This window comes from Capsicum annuum, chromosome 11 (assembly GCF_002878395.1).
Source record: "Capsicum annuum cultivar UCD-10X-F1 chromosome 11, UCD10Xv1.1, whole genome shotgun sequence".
Taxonomy (NCBI): domain Eukaryota; kingdom Viridiplantae; phylum Streptophyta; class Magnoliopsida; order Solanales; family Solanaceae; genus Capsicum; species Capsicum annuum.
Window position 1 is genome coordinate 32,254,566 of NC_061121.1, and position 14,056 is coordinate 32,268,621.

General features: G+C 34.6%; 2 protein-coding genes across 2 annotated transcripts; one reads left to right on the plus strand and one right to left on the minus strand.

The window, feature by feature from the left end:
• Positions 1 to 532: 532 nt before the first annotated feature.
• Positions 533 to 2,535, plus strand: LOC107848174 (pentatricopeptide repeat-containing protein At1g59720, chloroplastic/mitochondrial). Its single transcript, XM_016692874.2, has one exon. The coding sequence runs from the start codon at positions 660 to 662 to the stop codon at positions 2,463 to 2,465; it is 1,806 nt and encodes a 601-aa protein (XP_016548360.1). The 5' UTR covers positions 533 to 659; the 3' UTR covers positions 2,466 to 2,535.
• A 50-nt stretch (positions 2,536 to 2,585) lies between these two features.
• On the minus strand, positions 2,586 to 8,551 carry LOC107848173. Its single transcript, XM_016692873.2, has 6 exons — positions 8,132 to 8,551; positions 7,207 to 7,565; positions 5,548 to 6,141; positions 4,472 to 4,751; positions 2,940 to 3,695; positions 2,586 to 2,829 (listed from the first exon to the last, which is right to left on the minus strand). Exons 1-5 carry the CDS (start codon positions 8,361 to 8,363, stop codon positions 2,953 to 2,955), a joined length of 2,208 nt encoding a protein of 735 aa, XP_016548359.1. The 5' UTR covers positions 8,364 to 8,551; the 3' UTR covers positions 2,586 to 2,829; positions 2,940 to 2,952.
• Between the last annotated feature and the right edge of the window lie 5,505 nt (positions 8,552 to 14,056).

The following is a 14,056-nucleotide window of genomic DNA, read 5'->3' on the forward strand; positions in this document are numbered from 1 at the left end:
CCGATATGCTCAGCCATTTGAAAAAGTCTCACATGTTTCGAGAAATTTTAATTGTATAACAATAACATATCCCATGTATTTGCGTAAGTGTTGAATGGTAGAGTTGTCACGCTCCAAACCCCAAGAGGTGCGATTGGCACCCAATGCCTCACTTGATTGAGCAAACTGAAAAACACCCAACCAAATAACACAACTTGTGACAAATCGAGGCCAAAGAGGCCCAAATGACACCAATCATTCATAATACAGAACAAAAAATTAACAAAGCAAACCGACGAAGTACAGTGTTATAATAAAAATTCTCAAATTTAGACTCAAGGACGAAAGGCAACCTTAACCACCCACAGTGCTACAAGAGTGTACACATTACCTTTATCCCATTGAAATAGAGACGTCGATTTTGATAGACCTTTCAAATAAAACATATTCAACCAATTTGGAAAAGAGAATACAAAAATAAGAATAATAACAATAACAAATTAACACGGAGTGAAGCGCAATATACAACATACAAAGGAAAGATCAGTATGATAATAAAATAATGTGATATACGAAGCACACAGAAATATCGGTGATACCCAAAACAACTAAAAATAAAAAGAATAATAGTTCATTGGGCAATTTAAGCACTCACTCTCACGTGGCACCTAGGAAAAAAGATGATTCTATCAACTACACCGCCAAGACCAACAACAACTCTCCCCAACAACACTAGTGAACATCGACACCATATCCTCCAAATCTTAACACAATGCACTTCCATTTCTCAGCTCAAACAAGTACACGCCTATACTCTTCGTACAACAACTTCACTAGACCACCCCGACACACTTTTCCTCTACAGCAGAATTCTCCATTACGCCTCGTTGAATGATCTTGATTATACTTTTAAACTCTTTGGTCATTTACAAAACCCGAATTCGTTTGTATGGAACACTGTTATTAAAGCATGTGCATATAGTAATGATCGTAAAAGTGAAGCGTTTCTGATTTTTCATCAAATGGTCAAGAATCTTGAGCCTGATAAGCATACTTTCCCGTTTGTGCTTAAGGCTTGCGCTTATCTTTTCGCGCTTTCAGAAGGGAAACAGGCACATGGGGTTGCTTTGAAACTTGGGTTTGGTTCGGATGTGTATGTGAATAACAGTTTGGTTCATTTTTATTCGAGTTGTGGGTGTTTGAAGGATGCGCGGAAGGTGTTTGCTAAAATGCCTGAGAGAAGTTTGGTTTCGTGGAATGTTATGATTGACGGTTTGGTTAAGTCGGGTGAGTTTGAAAATGCGTTGAGAATGTTTGAGGAGATGCAGAAGGTGTTTGAGCCTGATGGGTATACGATGCAGAGTGTTCTTGATGCTTGTGCGGGGTTGGGTGCGTTGTCGTTAGGGATGTGGGCTCATGCTTATCTTTTGCAGAAGTATGAGAGCTATTTGGATTTTGATTTGCTTGTGAATAATTGTTTGATTAATATGTATTGTAAATGTGGTTCGTTGGATATAGCTGTTCAGGTTTTCGAGAAGATGAGTAGACGTGATTTGAATTCTTGGAACTCAATGATATTAGGATTTGCAATGCACGGGGATGTTGATCGAGTGTTTCGTTGTTTTAACCAAATGGTTAGTAAAAGAGTAATGCCTGATTCGATCACATTTGTTGGTGTATTGAGTTCTTGTAATCATAGGGGCTTGGTCGATGAGGGTCGTAGATATTTTGATAAAATGTTTTCCGAGTATAAGATTAGGCCTGTCTTAGAGCATTATGGTTGCCTAGTTGACCTTCTGGCACGTGCGGGGCATATTGATAAAGCTCTTGATGTTGTGTCAAACATGCCAATGAAACCTGATGCAGCAATATGGAGGAGTCTTCTTGATGGTTGCTGCAAGAAAAATGCTGACATAGAGTTCAGTGAAGAAGTGGCTGGGAAAGTAATTGAGTTGGAAGGTAGTGATACTAGCGGAGTTTATGTTCTTCTGTCAAGAGTATATGCAACTGCTAACCGATGGGACGAGGCTGGAATGATTAGGAAATTGATGACCGATAAGGGTATTAGAAAAGATCCAGGTTGTAGTTCCATTGAGATTAATGGCGGTTTCCATGAATTTTTCGCTGGAGATACTTCTCATTTGCATACTAGAGAAATTTACGAGTTTTTGGATGTTATAGAAGAAAGACTCAAATCAGCAGGATATGTTCCTGACCTGTCACAAGCATCAACAGTTGATGAACTTGATAATGGGAAGAGACAGTCACTTAAACTGCACAGTGAGAGACTTGCCATTGCTTATGGACTTCTGAAACTAAAACCAGGTACTCCGTTACGCATTTTCAAGAATTTGCGTATATGCAGTGACTGTCACAATGTAACCAAATTGATTTCAAAAGTCTTTGATGTTGAAATTATTGTTAGAGATCGTGTACGGTTTCATCACTTTAGGAATGGGTCCTGTACCTGCAAGGATTATTGGTGAAAACTCAAAATTATGTATACAAACATTTATAAATTCAATTGTCAATTCATACGCTTCTATCTTGGACTGCTAAATTACCCTTTGTATGTTGAAGATTTATATACATGAAATACCACCCCAATCAAAAATATAATTCTAATTAATATGGCTCGAAACTTTTATTTCCAAACTTAGCATAATTTCCTTGATCATCAGACAGAGAACGAAATTCTAGAAATATAAACCATATAATAGGTAGGTATTCTTCAAACTTTATCTAATAACTACTATGTAAATTAAGTTTTCAGTCTCTATAGAATTGGTTGAAGGAGCTTTATTCCCCATGAAAATATTTTCACTCTAGGTCTCAAGTTGTAGCCTATACCTGCAAACAAGAAATTGAAAAAAATATCATGGCATCAAAATACAACCTCCAAATATCAAAGAAAGCATCAGCTCAATTGATTTCATAACATTCATAAGCAATTGAATTACCGTTGTTTTCAAACTAATTCTTGCGTTTTGGAGAATCCTTCTTCAAGTGTCCCTTCTCGTTGCAAAAGAAGCACTTCAGGTTTCCATGATTCGGTGATTTCTTTCCCTTTTGTTTCCCTTCATTTGGTCCTATTCCTTTATAATCTTGTGATACTAAGTGAACAGATAGCAATCCTTCTCTCTTTAACCGTTCCTCCTCTTGAACACACATTACAATGAGTTCATCCACGGTCCATTTCTCCTTATTTGTGTTATAGCTAATTTTAAACGGACCGAATTGTGAAGGAAGAGAATTGAGAATGAATTGCACCAAAAAGGATTCAGAAATGATCATATCCATCGATTTAAGTTGTTCTGCCATATCAGCCATTTCCACAACGTGCTCGCGCACACCGCTAGTCCCATTATATTTCTTAGTAGTAAATATTTCCATGAGCGTACCTATTGGTGGTTTATCAGAAGCCTTGAATTCTCGCTCAACAGATGCCAAGAACTCTCTTGCTCGAGTAGAATCTGGTATTGATTTCTTGATGTTCTTAGCAATCTTACTCTTCATGATCATGAGGCTTAAGCGGTTGGAGTGTTCCCAAGTAGCATAATTGGTGCATTCTTCCAAAGGTTTATCAATTCTGAAACACAAATCTAAATCCAAACATCCCAAAGTAATTTGTAATTGCTCCTTCCATTCACTGAAATTTGAACTGTTCAACTCTGGAATGCTGGACATATGGTCTGAAAGAGAATCTGGAGTAATATCTGGAAGAAAAGAAATGTTACAAGTCAGTAAATATTTATGTAAAAACCTAAAACATAACTAATTCACTTTGTTTATCCTTTGCACGATTAACCTAAAAGTGATCATTTTCTTTTGTTCACTTATTACAGCTTATATGTGATAAATAATATTAAAATTGTCTCCAAGTATCTTCACCATAATGTTTACACCTTCGAGATTTAAAAGATAATGAAAAACGGCAGTCCAATGCACAAAGCATTCCACATTCACACTAGATTCAAGGAAGGGCCACACCCAAAAGGGTGTGGATGTAGACAACCTACCCTAATGCAAGCATTAGTGGCTGCTTCCACAGCTCAAACTCGTAACCTCTAGGCCATGGGAGACAACTTTACCGTTGCTCCATTTTATTTATGTTGTTTGGACTCTTCAAAAATATAGACAGGTGTGTGTCGGATACTCAACAATGGTGAATTTTTTGGAGGATCCGACACTGGTACGACAATACTTTTTGAGAGTCCGAGCGACATAGCCTCCAAGGATCCCCTATCGATTTGGCACCTTCTAGTTGTAGTTGGTTTTAAACATGTCTAAGCTACTCATAATATTCTTTTCGGATTTACACTCAACACAAGGACAAAATCTTACACAAACCCTATGTAAAACAAGCTGATGTCATTTTAATGGCAATGAACATTCTAGTCCATTTGGAACCAAAATGCTCAAACAAATCATGAACCTGAAAATTCAGAACTTCCACAAAATGTTGCAAACTCAAGACAAGTAGAAGTCTCACCTTTAGTTGAAAAAGGCAATATAATAACATTCATAGTCGTATTGTTGGGAGGAAGTTGCAAGCTGAGAGGATAAAGCTTCCCATTCAAAGGACTCTTAGTACACACAATAATTTCTTCAAGCCCTGTTGCATCCTCCAACGTCTTAGTTAGCTCCTCAACAGTATTTCCATCAAAGGTTATGCAAAGTTCCTCCATTTCCTCATCAACTCCTCCAAATTCATTAGCAATATAGTAAAATATAAACCTTCCATCTCCCAACTTTGCAAAAGAATCACTTGACTGCAAAAAAAAAAAAAGAAAAAGGGGAGAAAATTGAGTACGATAACAAAATCACGGAATTCATTAGAGGTGGCAAAACATAGGGTAGATCAAATCTGGGCAAGCCAAAACAGATCAAACCAATAATTGGGTCATGATTCAACCAGTCCAGTCTTTTGTTGGATCAAAGTCCACTCAGGTTAAATACATGAGAGGTCCAATATTTGCCCCCAAAAAAAATCAAGAAGCAAATAAGGTCAAACCCAACTCATCCAACCTCCTTTTCTTTTTTTAATTTTGTTTTTGGAAAAAAAATTGAGAGCTAATATGTTTTTGATGAATCAAAGCCCGTAAGGTGATTGTCAAAGATCGAGCAACAATATTGCGGGACAATTAACACCCCTCCAGACTTGCCAAGCCAACTGCGACTTGGACAAAAAAATATGCGCGCCAAACATTGGGACACACACAGTAACATGGGCTCGACACGGATTGGTCTAACTCAACAATAGAAGTTAGTTCATAAGAAAGAGAATTGTCGAATCAAATAACTTATCCCTCAACCAGTGTGGGACCCTTAACACTATCTTTCTTAAATTCTTCCAAACTTATATGATCTCCCATCCAAAACTGATTTTGTAAGTTTGACTTTAAATTGCATTTTGACCCGCCACTACTATTTTGACCAATTTTAACTCAATAATTTGATGGGTCATTTCGACTTCAACCCGTTGGTCGAGTTAACAGAAGGGTCAGAATCGAATTCGTTCAGCTCAAGAAGAATCCACATTCTAATTAAAGCTGGAAACTTTAGTACCTCTTGTCTAGAAAAGCTTGAGGATTCCGATGAAACAACAGAGGAAGATGTGGATTCAGAAGCACATGAATCTGAAGGAAGACCCAATGGTGATGGCCTCTTAGGAACAGAGGAATCACCCAAGCTTTCAATAACATGAACATCCCAAAGCACCCAATCTTGTGTAGCCGTCTGATAAGGAATATCATGAGTCACAGTGTTCTTCCATGGAAGAATTCCACCATTAGCCCTCAAAAATTGCCCATATCTAGTCCTAAGCTTCACATGATTCCCTTCTCTAATGGGTTCCCATTCGATTGAAGAATCGAGTCGATTAGGAAGAGTCTGCAGTACTTTCCGACCAGTCATACCCAGAAGAGAGGACTGATTTGATGCTGTGAGGTATTTGCCATAACAACTTTTAAGGCGAATAACGTTGTCCGTTTTCTTGACGAATTCGACGGTCCATTTTGCATTATGGGAAGCACCGTTACGATCTTGGGCGACGGATTCTCCGTCTTCCAAAGCTGTTAAGTACTTGTAATGGCGACTCTGTAGACGGATGGCTTTTGCTTTTTGGAAAAGCTCCATTGCTGGTCTTCTAGTTAGAGGACTCTGTCAAAACAAATGACAGTATTAAACATCAGACGAGAAAATGTTTACTAACTCTTTTCATTTTCATTATCACCCTTTTTGTGTTTCAATTTATGTGAACTTATTTTAACAGGCACAGAGCTATTAAAAGAAAAAAAGATTTGGAATTTGTGAATCTGGGAAAGAGTAGAGTGTAGACTTAAGATTGCAACAGGAGTGAAGGAGAACCAATTTTTGGAGTTATGCCTAGTAAATTTACAACGAGAGCTATATTCTTACTAGGAAGATCAGTAGAAATCTATCGCGAAAAGAAGAAAGACCTATACAAGATGTTTATTGATTAAGAAAAAGGCATATGATAGAGTGTCACACCAGGTCCTTCGGTAGGTACTGGAGAAGAAAGGAATTTGTATTAAATATATAAATTCCGTAATGGATATGTATGAAGGAGACGTCACTGGCGTTCTCACGCTGATAGGTGATACATAGAAACTTTCCATAACAATGGGTTTACATCAGGTAATTGGCATTGGGTCTGTACTTCTTTACAGGAGTTATGGAAACTGACAAGCTAACCAACACAATATAACAGGAGGTCCCAGGGTGTAAGTTATTTGCTAATTATTTTGTGTTAGTTGACGAGATTAATGAGGGTGTCAACCAAAAGTTTGAACTGTGTAGAAGCACGTTTGAGAGTAGGGATTTTCGAATAATTACATGTAAAAAGGACCGAATACATGCATTGTAGGTTTAGTGAGATGAGAGAAGTTGATAAGAGATTAGATGGGATTGCAGTGTCGAAATATAAATAATTTAGATATCTAGGCTCGTTGTTTCAAGAGAGTGGGATAATAGATGAAGATGTTACTCATAGAATGAAAACTGGATTGTTGAATGGAGAAATGATACCAAAATGTCATGCAAAATAGAAGGATATCCGCCAAAATAAAAGGTAAGTTCTATGGAGCGCTTTTTTTTTTCACCCTTCATGAGTTTAGTACTGATCATATGCTTGTAATAGGTAATGGCAACATGTATGACGTAACAATGGAGGAAGTAGAAGATAGTAAGAAACAATAGTATTACCTTAGGTGACAAAGAGAAACTTAGACTTGAATGCATAGACATGGGAGAACCCAAATCCAAGGTAGAAAGTTCATCGGAAACCGATGAAAAGTTGGAAACCATCGTCAAATAATCCGTCAATGATTCATCTTCCGGCACATCGACAGGTTCAACATTCCACAAAATCCAATTATGTGTAGTAGCACTATAAGGACTATCATGAGTTACTCTGTTGCTCCATCTTAGTGTCCCTCCACTTGCACTTAAAAATTTCCCTCCATAACCTCTTAACTTCACTTGAAATCCATACCTTAATGGTTCCCACACAATTCTCACATCCTCCATATTTTCAGGTGATGTTTGAAGAACCTTCTTTTCCCCTGCCATTAATGAGACATCATATTAAAACATGGATTCGGGATTTTAATTTCATGAGTTTGAATTTTCTGATCTCACTATTTATTCGATTTTGTGCTTTAAGCATATTTTGTATTTATCTAGAGTAAGCTAAAGGCACAATGGAAAGAAAAAATTCATATAGATGATAGTTACTATTTGATGATAGGTTTTAGACTCTTATGGAGCTTCAATGCTGTAGATAAAACTAAATCATTCAAAAAATATCTCTATATGTAACTTTCCATAAAAAAAAATAGAATCTGCAATCTTGAGAATAAAACAAGTTATCTGTCACTACTCACAACAACAAGAAGCAATTAATGTGACCTGATAAGTGTAGAAAAAAATATTCTGTCTACATACATAAGTTAAACTCAGAATTGATATTTTCTCCTGTCTCAATTTATGTAACACTTTTCATTTTCTGAGAATGAATTTGACCCATCTTTGAAGCATAAATCCAATTTGATGATCAACTAAATACTTAAAAATCAAAATTTAAATATTCCAAAACCATATATACAAGAAGTATTATAAGTTGCAACACCTGTTAGGCTCAAAAGGAACGGCTCGTCAGAAGCCGTGAGATACATGCCGGAGCTACTTCTCAGCCGTATAAGGTGACTGTTTTCGGGGTCGGCGAGTTCCACCAGCCACCTTGCTTTTCTTGATAAGCCATTTCTGCTTTGCCTTATAGTTTTTTGATCATCATCTGCTACTAAGTATTTGTTTAAGTGGCTTCTAAATCTTACTGCTTTGGCATCATAGAATAGCTCCATTAGGACTAAACTTTTGTTAATAATGGATTAATTAAGCAAAGGGTATGTCAAATATATATAGAGGAACAAGATATTAATCCTACTGATGTCACTTATGAGAGGAAAAAGATAGCTTTTGTTGGATAATGATTCTTGCGTTCTTCTTGCCAATTTGATTAAGCAAGAGAGACAAGGTTACTAAAAACTATTATAATATCGTATAATGTATTACTCGTGGATTGAATAATATACTATATATATAGTTGATTCTTCTTTCTATAATTTTCTGTTTTATTGGTGACTTATGAATGGTCAAACTTAAATCAAATTACAATAATATTTTGAGTTATTTACTTATAGTCTGTTTGATCAAAGTTTATGGGAAGTCAAAGATTTTTATCTTTTTGTTTCAAAAAATATTTACCTCGGAGAAGTAAGGAGTTTGACCAAAGTTTTTAAAGGAAATAACATTAAGTGTTACTGAAAAATATAGTAGTTTTTTTCCATAGATACTTTTAGAATCTTAATCAAGCACATTCAGTTTGAAAAATCAATAGATAATTTATCTATTTGTGTTCATTTTATCCTTGACATTAACTAAATACTATATATTCATTATTCAATACATTTCTAAAAGTATTAAATGTCTTATATTCAAATGGTGATATAGTAAAATAACTCCTATTATTTATTATTTTTAAGGTGTATATCAAGTCAGTATTCAACAAATATTGTTGAATTGAGGGAGTACTATAATGCTCCTTGATAAAAGCAATTTTCAAGTTGATTAGTCAAATTCAAATGATTACTCTTCAAAAGTACTTTTTTCAAAAATAACTTTTCGAAATAAGCAGATTTTGTAATCTTGACCAAATATATTAATTTTGTTGTGGTTTAATTTTTTTAAAAAACAATACTAATAATAAAAATTAAATTTTCCTTGAAAATCATAGATAAGAGGTCATGGTTTAAATCCGTCACCTCCTGATCACATGATAATAACTTTATCAGATATTCTAAGGTTCTCCTTCAATTATATCATCATTATATTAATTTAAAATCATGACATTAAAGATCTTGGCTAATGCTTGAGCGCCTTAAAGGGGTGGGAAACGATGGAATATATGAAAAGAAGACGCCATGGAATAAGACTAAACTAAAATAGTTGATAGTGAAGATGCAAACCTTTGAATTCATTGAAAGAACAAATAAAAATTTTCAATTGGTGGCTAATGTTGTCTGAATCATGGTGTAAAAGGGCAAAAAAAATGGTGTAATTAATCATCCACGCTTTTGAAAAGGACGTGAGGAAAGTCAATAGATTATAAATAAATAAAGAAAAACGAAGAAAGAATGTTTTACGTAATACTAACTTTAACTAAGTTAAGAATATGTTGATATGGACACATGATCAATTTAGCTTTTTCTATTAGATAGATGATTGTTACATGTCATTTCGTATATAGTTAGAGGATTACTACGTATTATTATATTGTATTGTTTTGGTAAGAGAAAAGGTATAAGTAGTTAAGTGTCCATCGAACTATATCGAAATTTCAGATTACACACTCTATTTTTACGAAGTCTTAGTACCACATTTATCCCTCAAACTATTTTTTTTTTGTATTTCTTTACACTTTACGTGCTGATGCGGAGCCGCCATATTCTAATTTTATTAGTTGTGGTAATATACATGTGTTCTCCAGTCATATGTCATTGTGGAAATTGGGAAGTTCGTTATAAGAGCGGATCTTGAAGCTGACATCATCATTTTAGGGTTTGTGTTAGAATTTTTAATTTTTAACTTTTGGCTTAATTTTATCATTTGACTTAAAATCAAGTGTTTTTAAATACTTTTTATTTTATCAAAATACTATAAAATACTTAAAAGTTATTTTGACTTTAAAACATTTAAAATAAATCAATTCATGCTCTATTCTGATAATGCCCTAGAATGTTTAAATGAGTTTATTTTTCGAATTTGGTGTTTAGTAATTGAGAATTGAGGTTCAATTAAATTCGATTTCTTACCAAAAAAATAATTAAAAAGATAATAGATTCTCCAACAAAAGTGATTTTTCATAGATAAAGTTCAAAATCAAAATATCTGATTGACTTCATTACCATCGTTGTTGGTTAGAATAGAATGTATGAATGTTGAGAGGTGATATATTATGTAAGATTTGTTTGGAGTCTTGTGACAGAGGCATGATTCATGTATTTGAAATTATATCTTGTGTTTTATCCATTCATAGAATAATTTTTCAATTTTTTATTGAGGTCGGGGAAGGAAAAATAGGGAGAAAATTACAATGTGAGAAATAAACTCAAATTAACAAAATTCAACTAAATTATTAAAAAAAATTTCCAAAATAAATAAATAAGGATAATGATGAGAACTAACTAGACTAGAACGAAAAGTAATAATTAATGGTAAACACATGGTAAAGTAGATGTCGAATATCATATTGAAATTGAATTTTGGTTTCTGTGATTTTTTGGGGGTGCTTATCGGTTAGTTTAATTCAACTTTGAGTATTATCAATTTGTAAACAAGCTAATAGTGTGTTTGGTCAAGCTTATTTTTCTTTAAAAGTACTGATTTTTGTTTTTTGAAAAGTAAAAAAAGAAAAAAAAAAAAGAAAAAAAGAGGTGTTTGGCCAAACTTTTGAAAGAAACAAATGTTTTAGGTGTAGAAAAAACAGTTTTTCATAAGTTAAAAAAAAATAGCTTCTTCTTATAAAAGCACTTATTTGAAAATCACTCTTGAAAAAATACATTTAAAAACACTTTAAAAAGCTTGGTCAAATAATAATTGCTACTCAAAAGTGTTTTTTAAATTTATTGACCAAACACAAACTATTTCTTACCAAAAGCACTTTTTTGAAAAGCACTTTTACGAAAAACACCTTTTAAAATAAGCTGATTTTAGAAGTTCAACCAAACAGACTATAAATCAATAATCGAACCAATAGAATATTCACTGTCAATTTTTCAATATTTAAGTTTTGGTTCTTAACAATTTGATTTCTAGTTTAACCGATGAGAAAATGCTCTTATATACATATGTCTTTTCACTTACTCTTATTCTCATTTGTTGAACCAAATTTGCTTGTTAAATGAAACTCAATGAAAATAGAATGACAATTATGTCATTAAATAGTTATTAAATTAAAAAAATGATACTTTTTTGGAGCAGAATTAAAAGAAAAGTATGCCACATATATTAAGACGAAGAAAGTAGCTTGTTATGTCACAACATTTGTTGCTTATGCTCAAAGAGTCTTCAACTTTATATTTGGCAAAATGATCTTGTGGACCCTTGTACTATGTCAGTTTTGTAAGTTGAACGCTTCTACTTACATGTTTATTATCTGAACCCCTGAACTCATTAAAAAGCAACTTTTTAAACACAATTTCTGATGTGGCATCCTATGTGGCTGGGACCACATAAGAGCATGTGTTTTACACTCCAGCCGCGCGTCAGCCAAAAAATTAAAGGGCCTCAACGGTCAAAAAGGGTTCCAACACCCATTATAAATGCTCCTTCTTCCTCATTTGCTTCCAACACCATTGTTGGAGCAATTTGAGCATTTTTTTTCATTCGTTCTTCTTCATTTTTTCTCTCTCCAAGTTCTTGTTCATTAATTTTTTTTCTTGCTATGCTTGTAACATTGGAAAGTTAATTTTTTATGTAATTTTTTGCAACACCATGATAGTTCGAATTTGTTATTGTGGACTTTACGCGGAACTTAAGATGTCAAGAACACCAACCAATCCGGGAAGAATGTTTTGGGGCTATCAAAAATATCAGGTTGGTACTGGTTGTGGATTCTTTCGATGGGCCGATGAAAATAAACAATATAAAGGTAGACATCGAAGGCAACGACGACAACAACGACTGGGAAGATATGGAAGGCATGGAAGATATGAAAGACCAAGCATTAGTATTGATATCACTATTATCATTATCGTTGTCATGTGGTTTCTATCTGTTGTATTATTTAAGATGGCTTGATCTATGTAGTTGGTATGTACAATGAAACGAAATTAAAATTTAATGAGAAACACCATTGCCAACATAAAAATCTGCAATATATAATTGGCATCAAAATACTTGTCTTAACAACATCAAAATGCTTGTCTTAACAACAATGAACCAGAAGTCTTAAAAAATTATCTTAACAACACTTGGGATCAATACAGAAAAAGAATTACACTAATGTGTTTCTTGAGTGCTTGTTGTGGATTGATTCTTGTTGGCTTAAGTGCTTGATGTGGCTTGAGTGGTTGGAGATGATTTTGCCTTTGATCTTTTGCTTTTTTGTTGTTGTAGTTGTCTTTGAGTTATTGAAGCTCCACCTTTCCACCTTAGTCCATTTGGTTTGAAACCCAAGTCAATATTGGTTGAAACTGAACTAATAAGTGTTGGACTATATAATACTCTATCAGTGTTTCCAGACTGTAAAAATAAAAAAAAATCAGTTATTCATGCACTAATTAAAATCAATTAAATGTAAAGTACATTATATGAAACTTACCCTCTCTACCACACTGCCACTTGGTCCAAACAGCACACCAAAACCTGCTTTTTTGCCTTCTTTTGCCTTGGTCTTTTATATGTCAGATTTGCACCACCTCTCAAAGTTGTACTAGTCTTTATCTTTTGGGCACCAACACCACTAGTAGAAAGCTGAGTTGTAGATTGTGTAGCAGTATCACCCACTGCTGAAGTGGTAGTGGGCATCACAGCAGCTGCAAGCCTTATATCAGCTGTTGAGGCACGTTCACGCCTCACACTACCAACTGATGTAGCATTTGCATGTCTTCCTGCAGCTGTTGGTGCACTGTGAGCATTTGCAGGCCTTCCTAAACATGTTGGTGCACTTTAAGCATTTGAAGTCCTTTCTGCAGGCCTTCTGTTGCTTGATTTAGCATTTACAGGCATCTCTTCAACTGTTGAAGCATTTGCATCTCTCTCAGCAGCAGCTGCTGCATTACTAGTATTGGCTTGCACACTTAGTTGACTGCCACAGCTACTACTAAAATCTTTTTTCTACAAAAAATATGGAAAGGTCAAAAACACATTCAAAAAGAGTAAAATTCATCAATAAGAAAAATTTGGCTTACCAAAGTTGGACATCCTTTCTTGTTGTGTCCAATATACTTGCACACAGAACATGTCATTTTTTCTTCCCTTTCTTGTAGCATTTCCAAACTTCTTCTTAACAGCTTCATCCTTAGCTTTCTTTCTATTTTTACCTGGCTTTCCTGGTATGGGAGTAATCTCAGGTGGCTCAATTGGTGGTTTTGTGCTTCTTGGCCACATGTTAATATTTATCATTGGTTGAATATACTTTTCATATGCCTTCAGGTATGTTTCCCTTTGATACCAGTGATCAACATATGACTCCACACTCCATCCCTTGTAATGCATTGCAGCAATTGCATGTGCACAGGGAATTCCCTTTAGTTGCCAAGACCTACAACTACATTGCTTCCTCTTCACATTAACAACATGTGTATAAGGTGGATCACCAATCTCAAAGCCCATATCACCATTAAATCTCACCTCACACTTGGCTGCATATTCAACATTCTCTACAAGAACTTCCATAGCCATTGGTGATACATCGGTGATCCATTTTTCACAAAAATCTCTCATTTGATTCATTCTTTCCATGACTTCGCATCTTATTTCCTCCAACATAGTG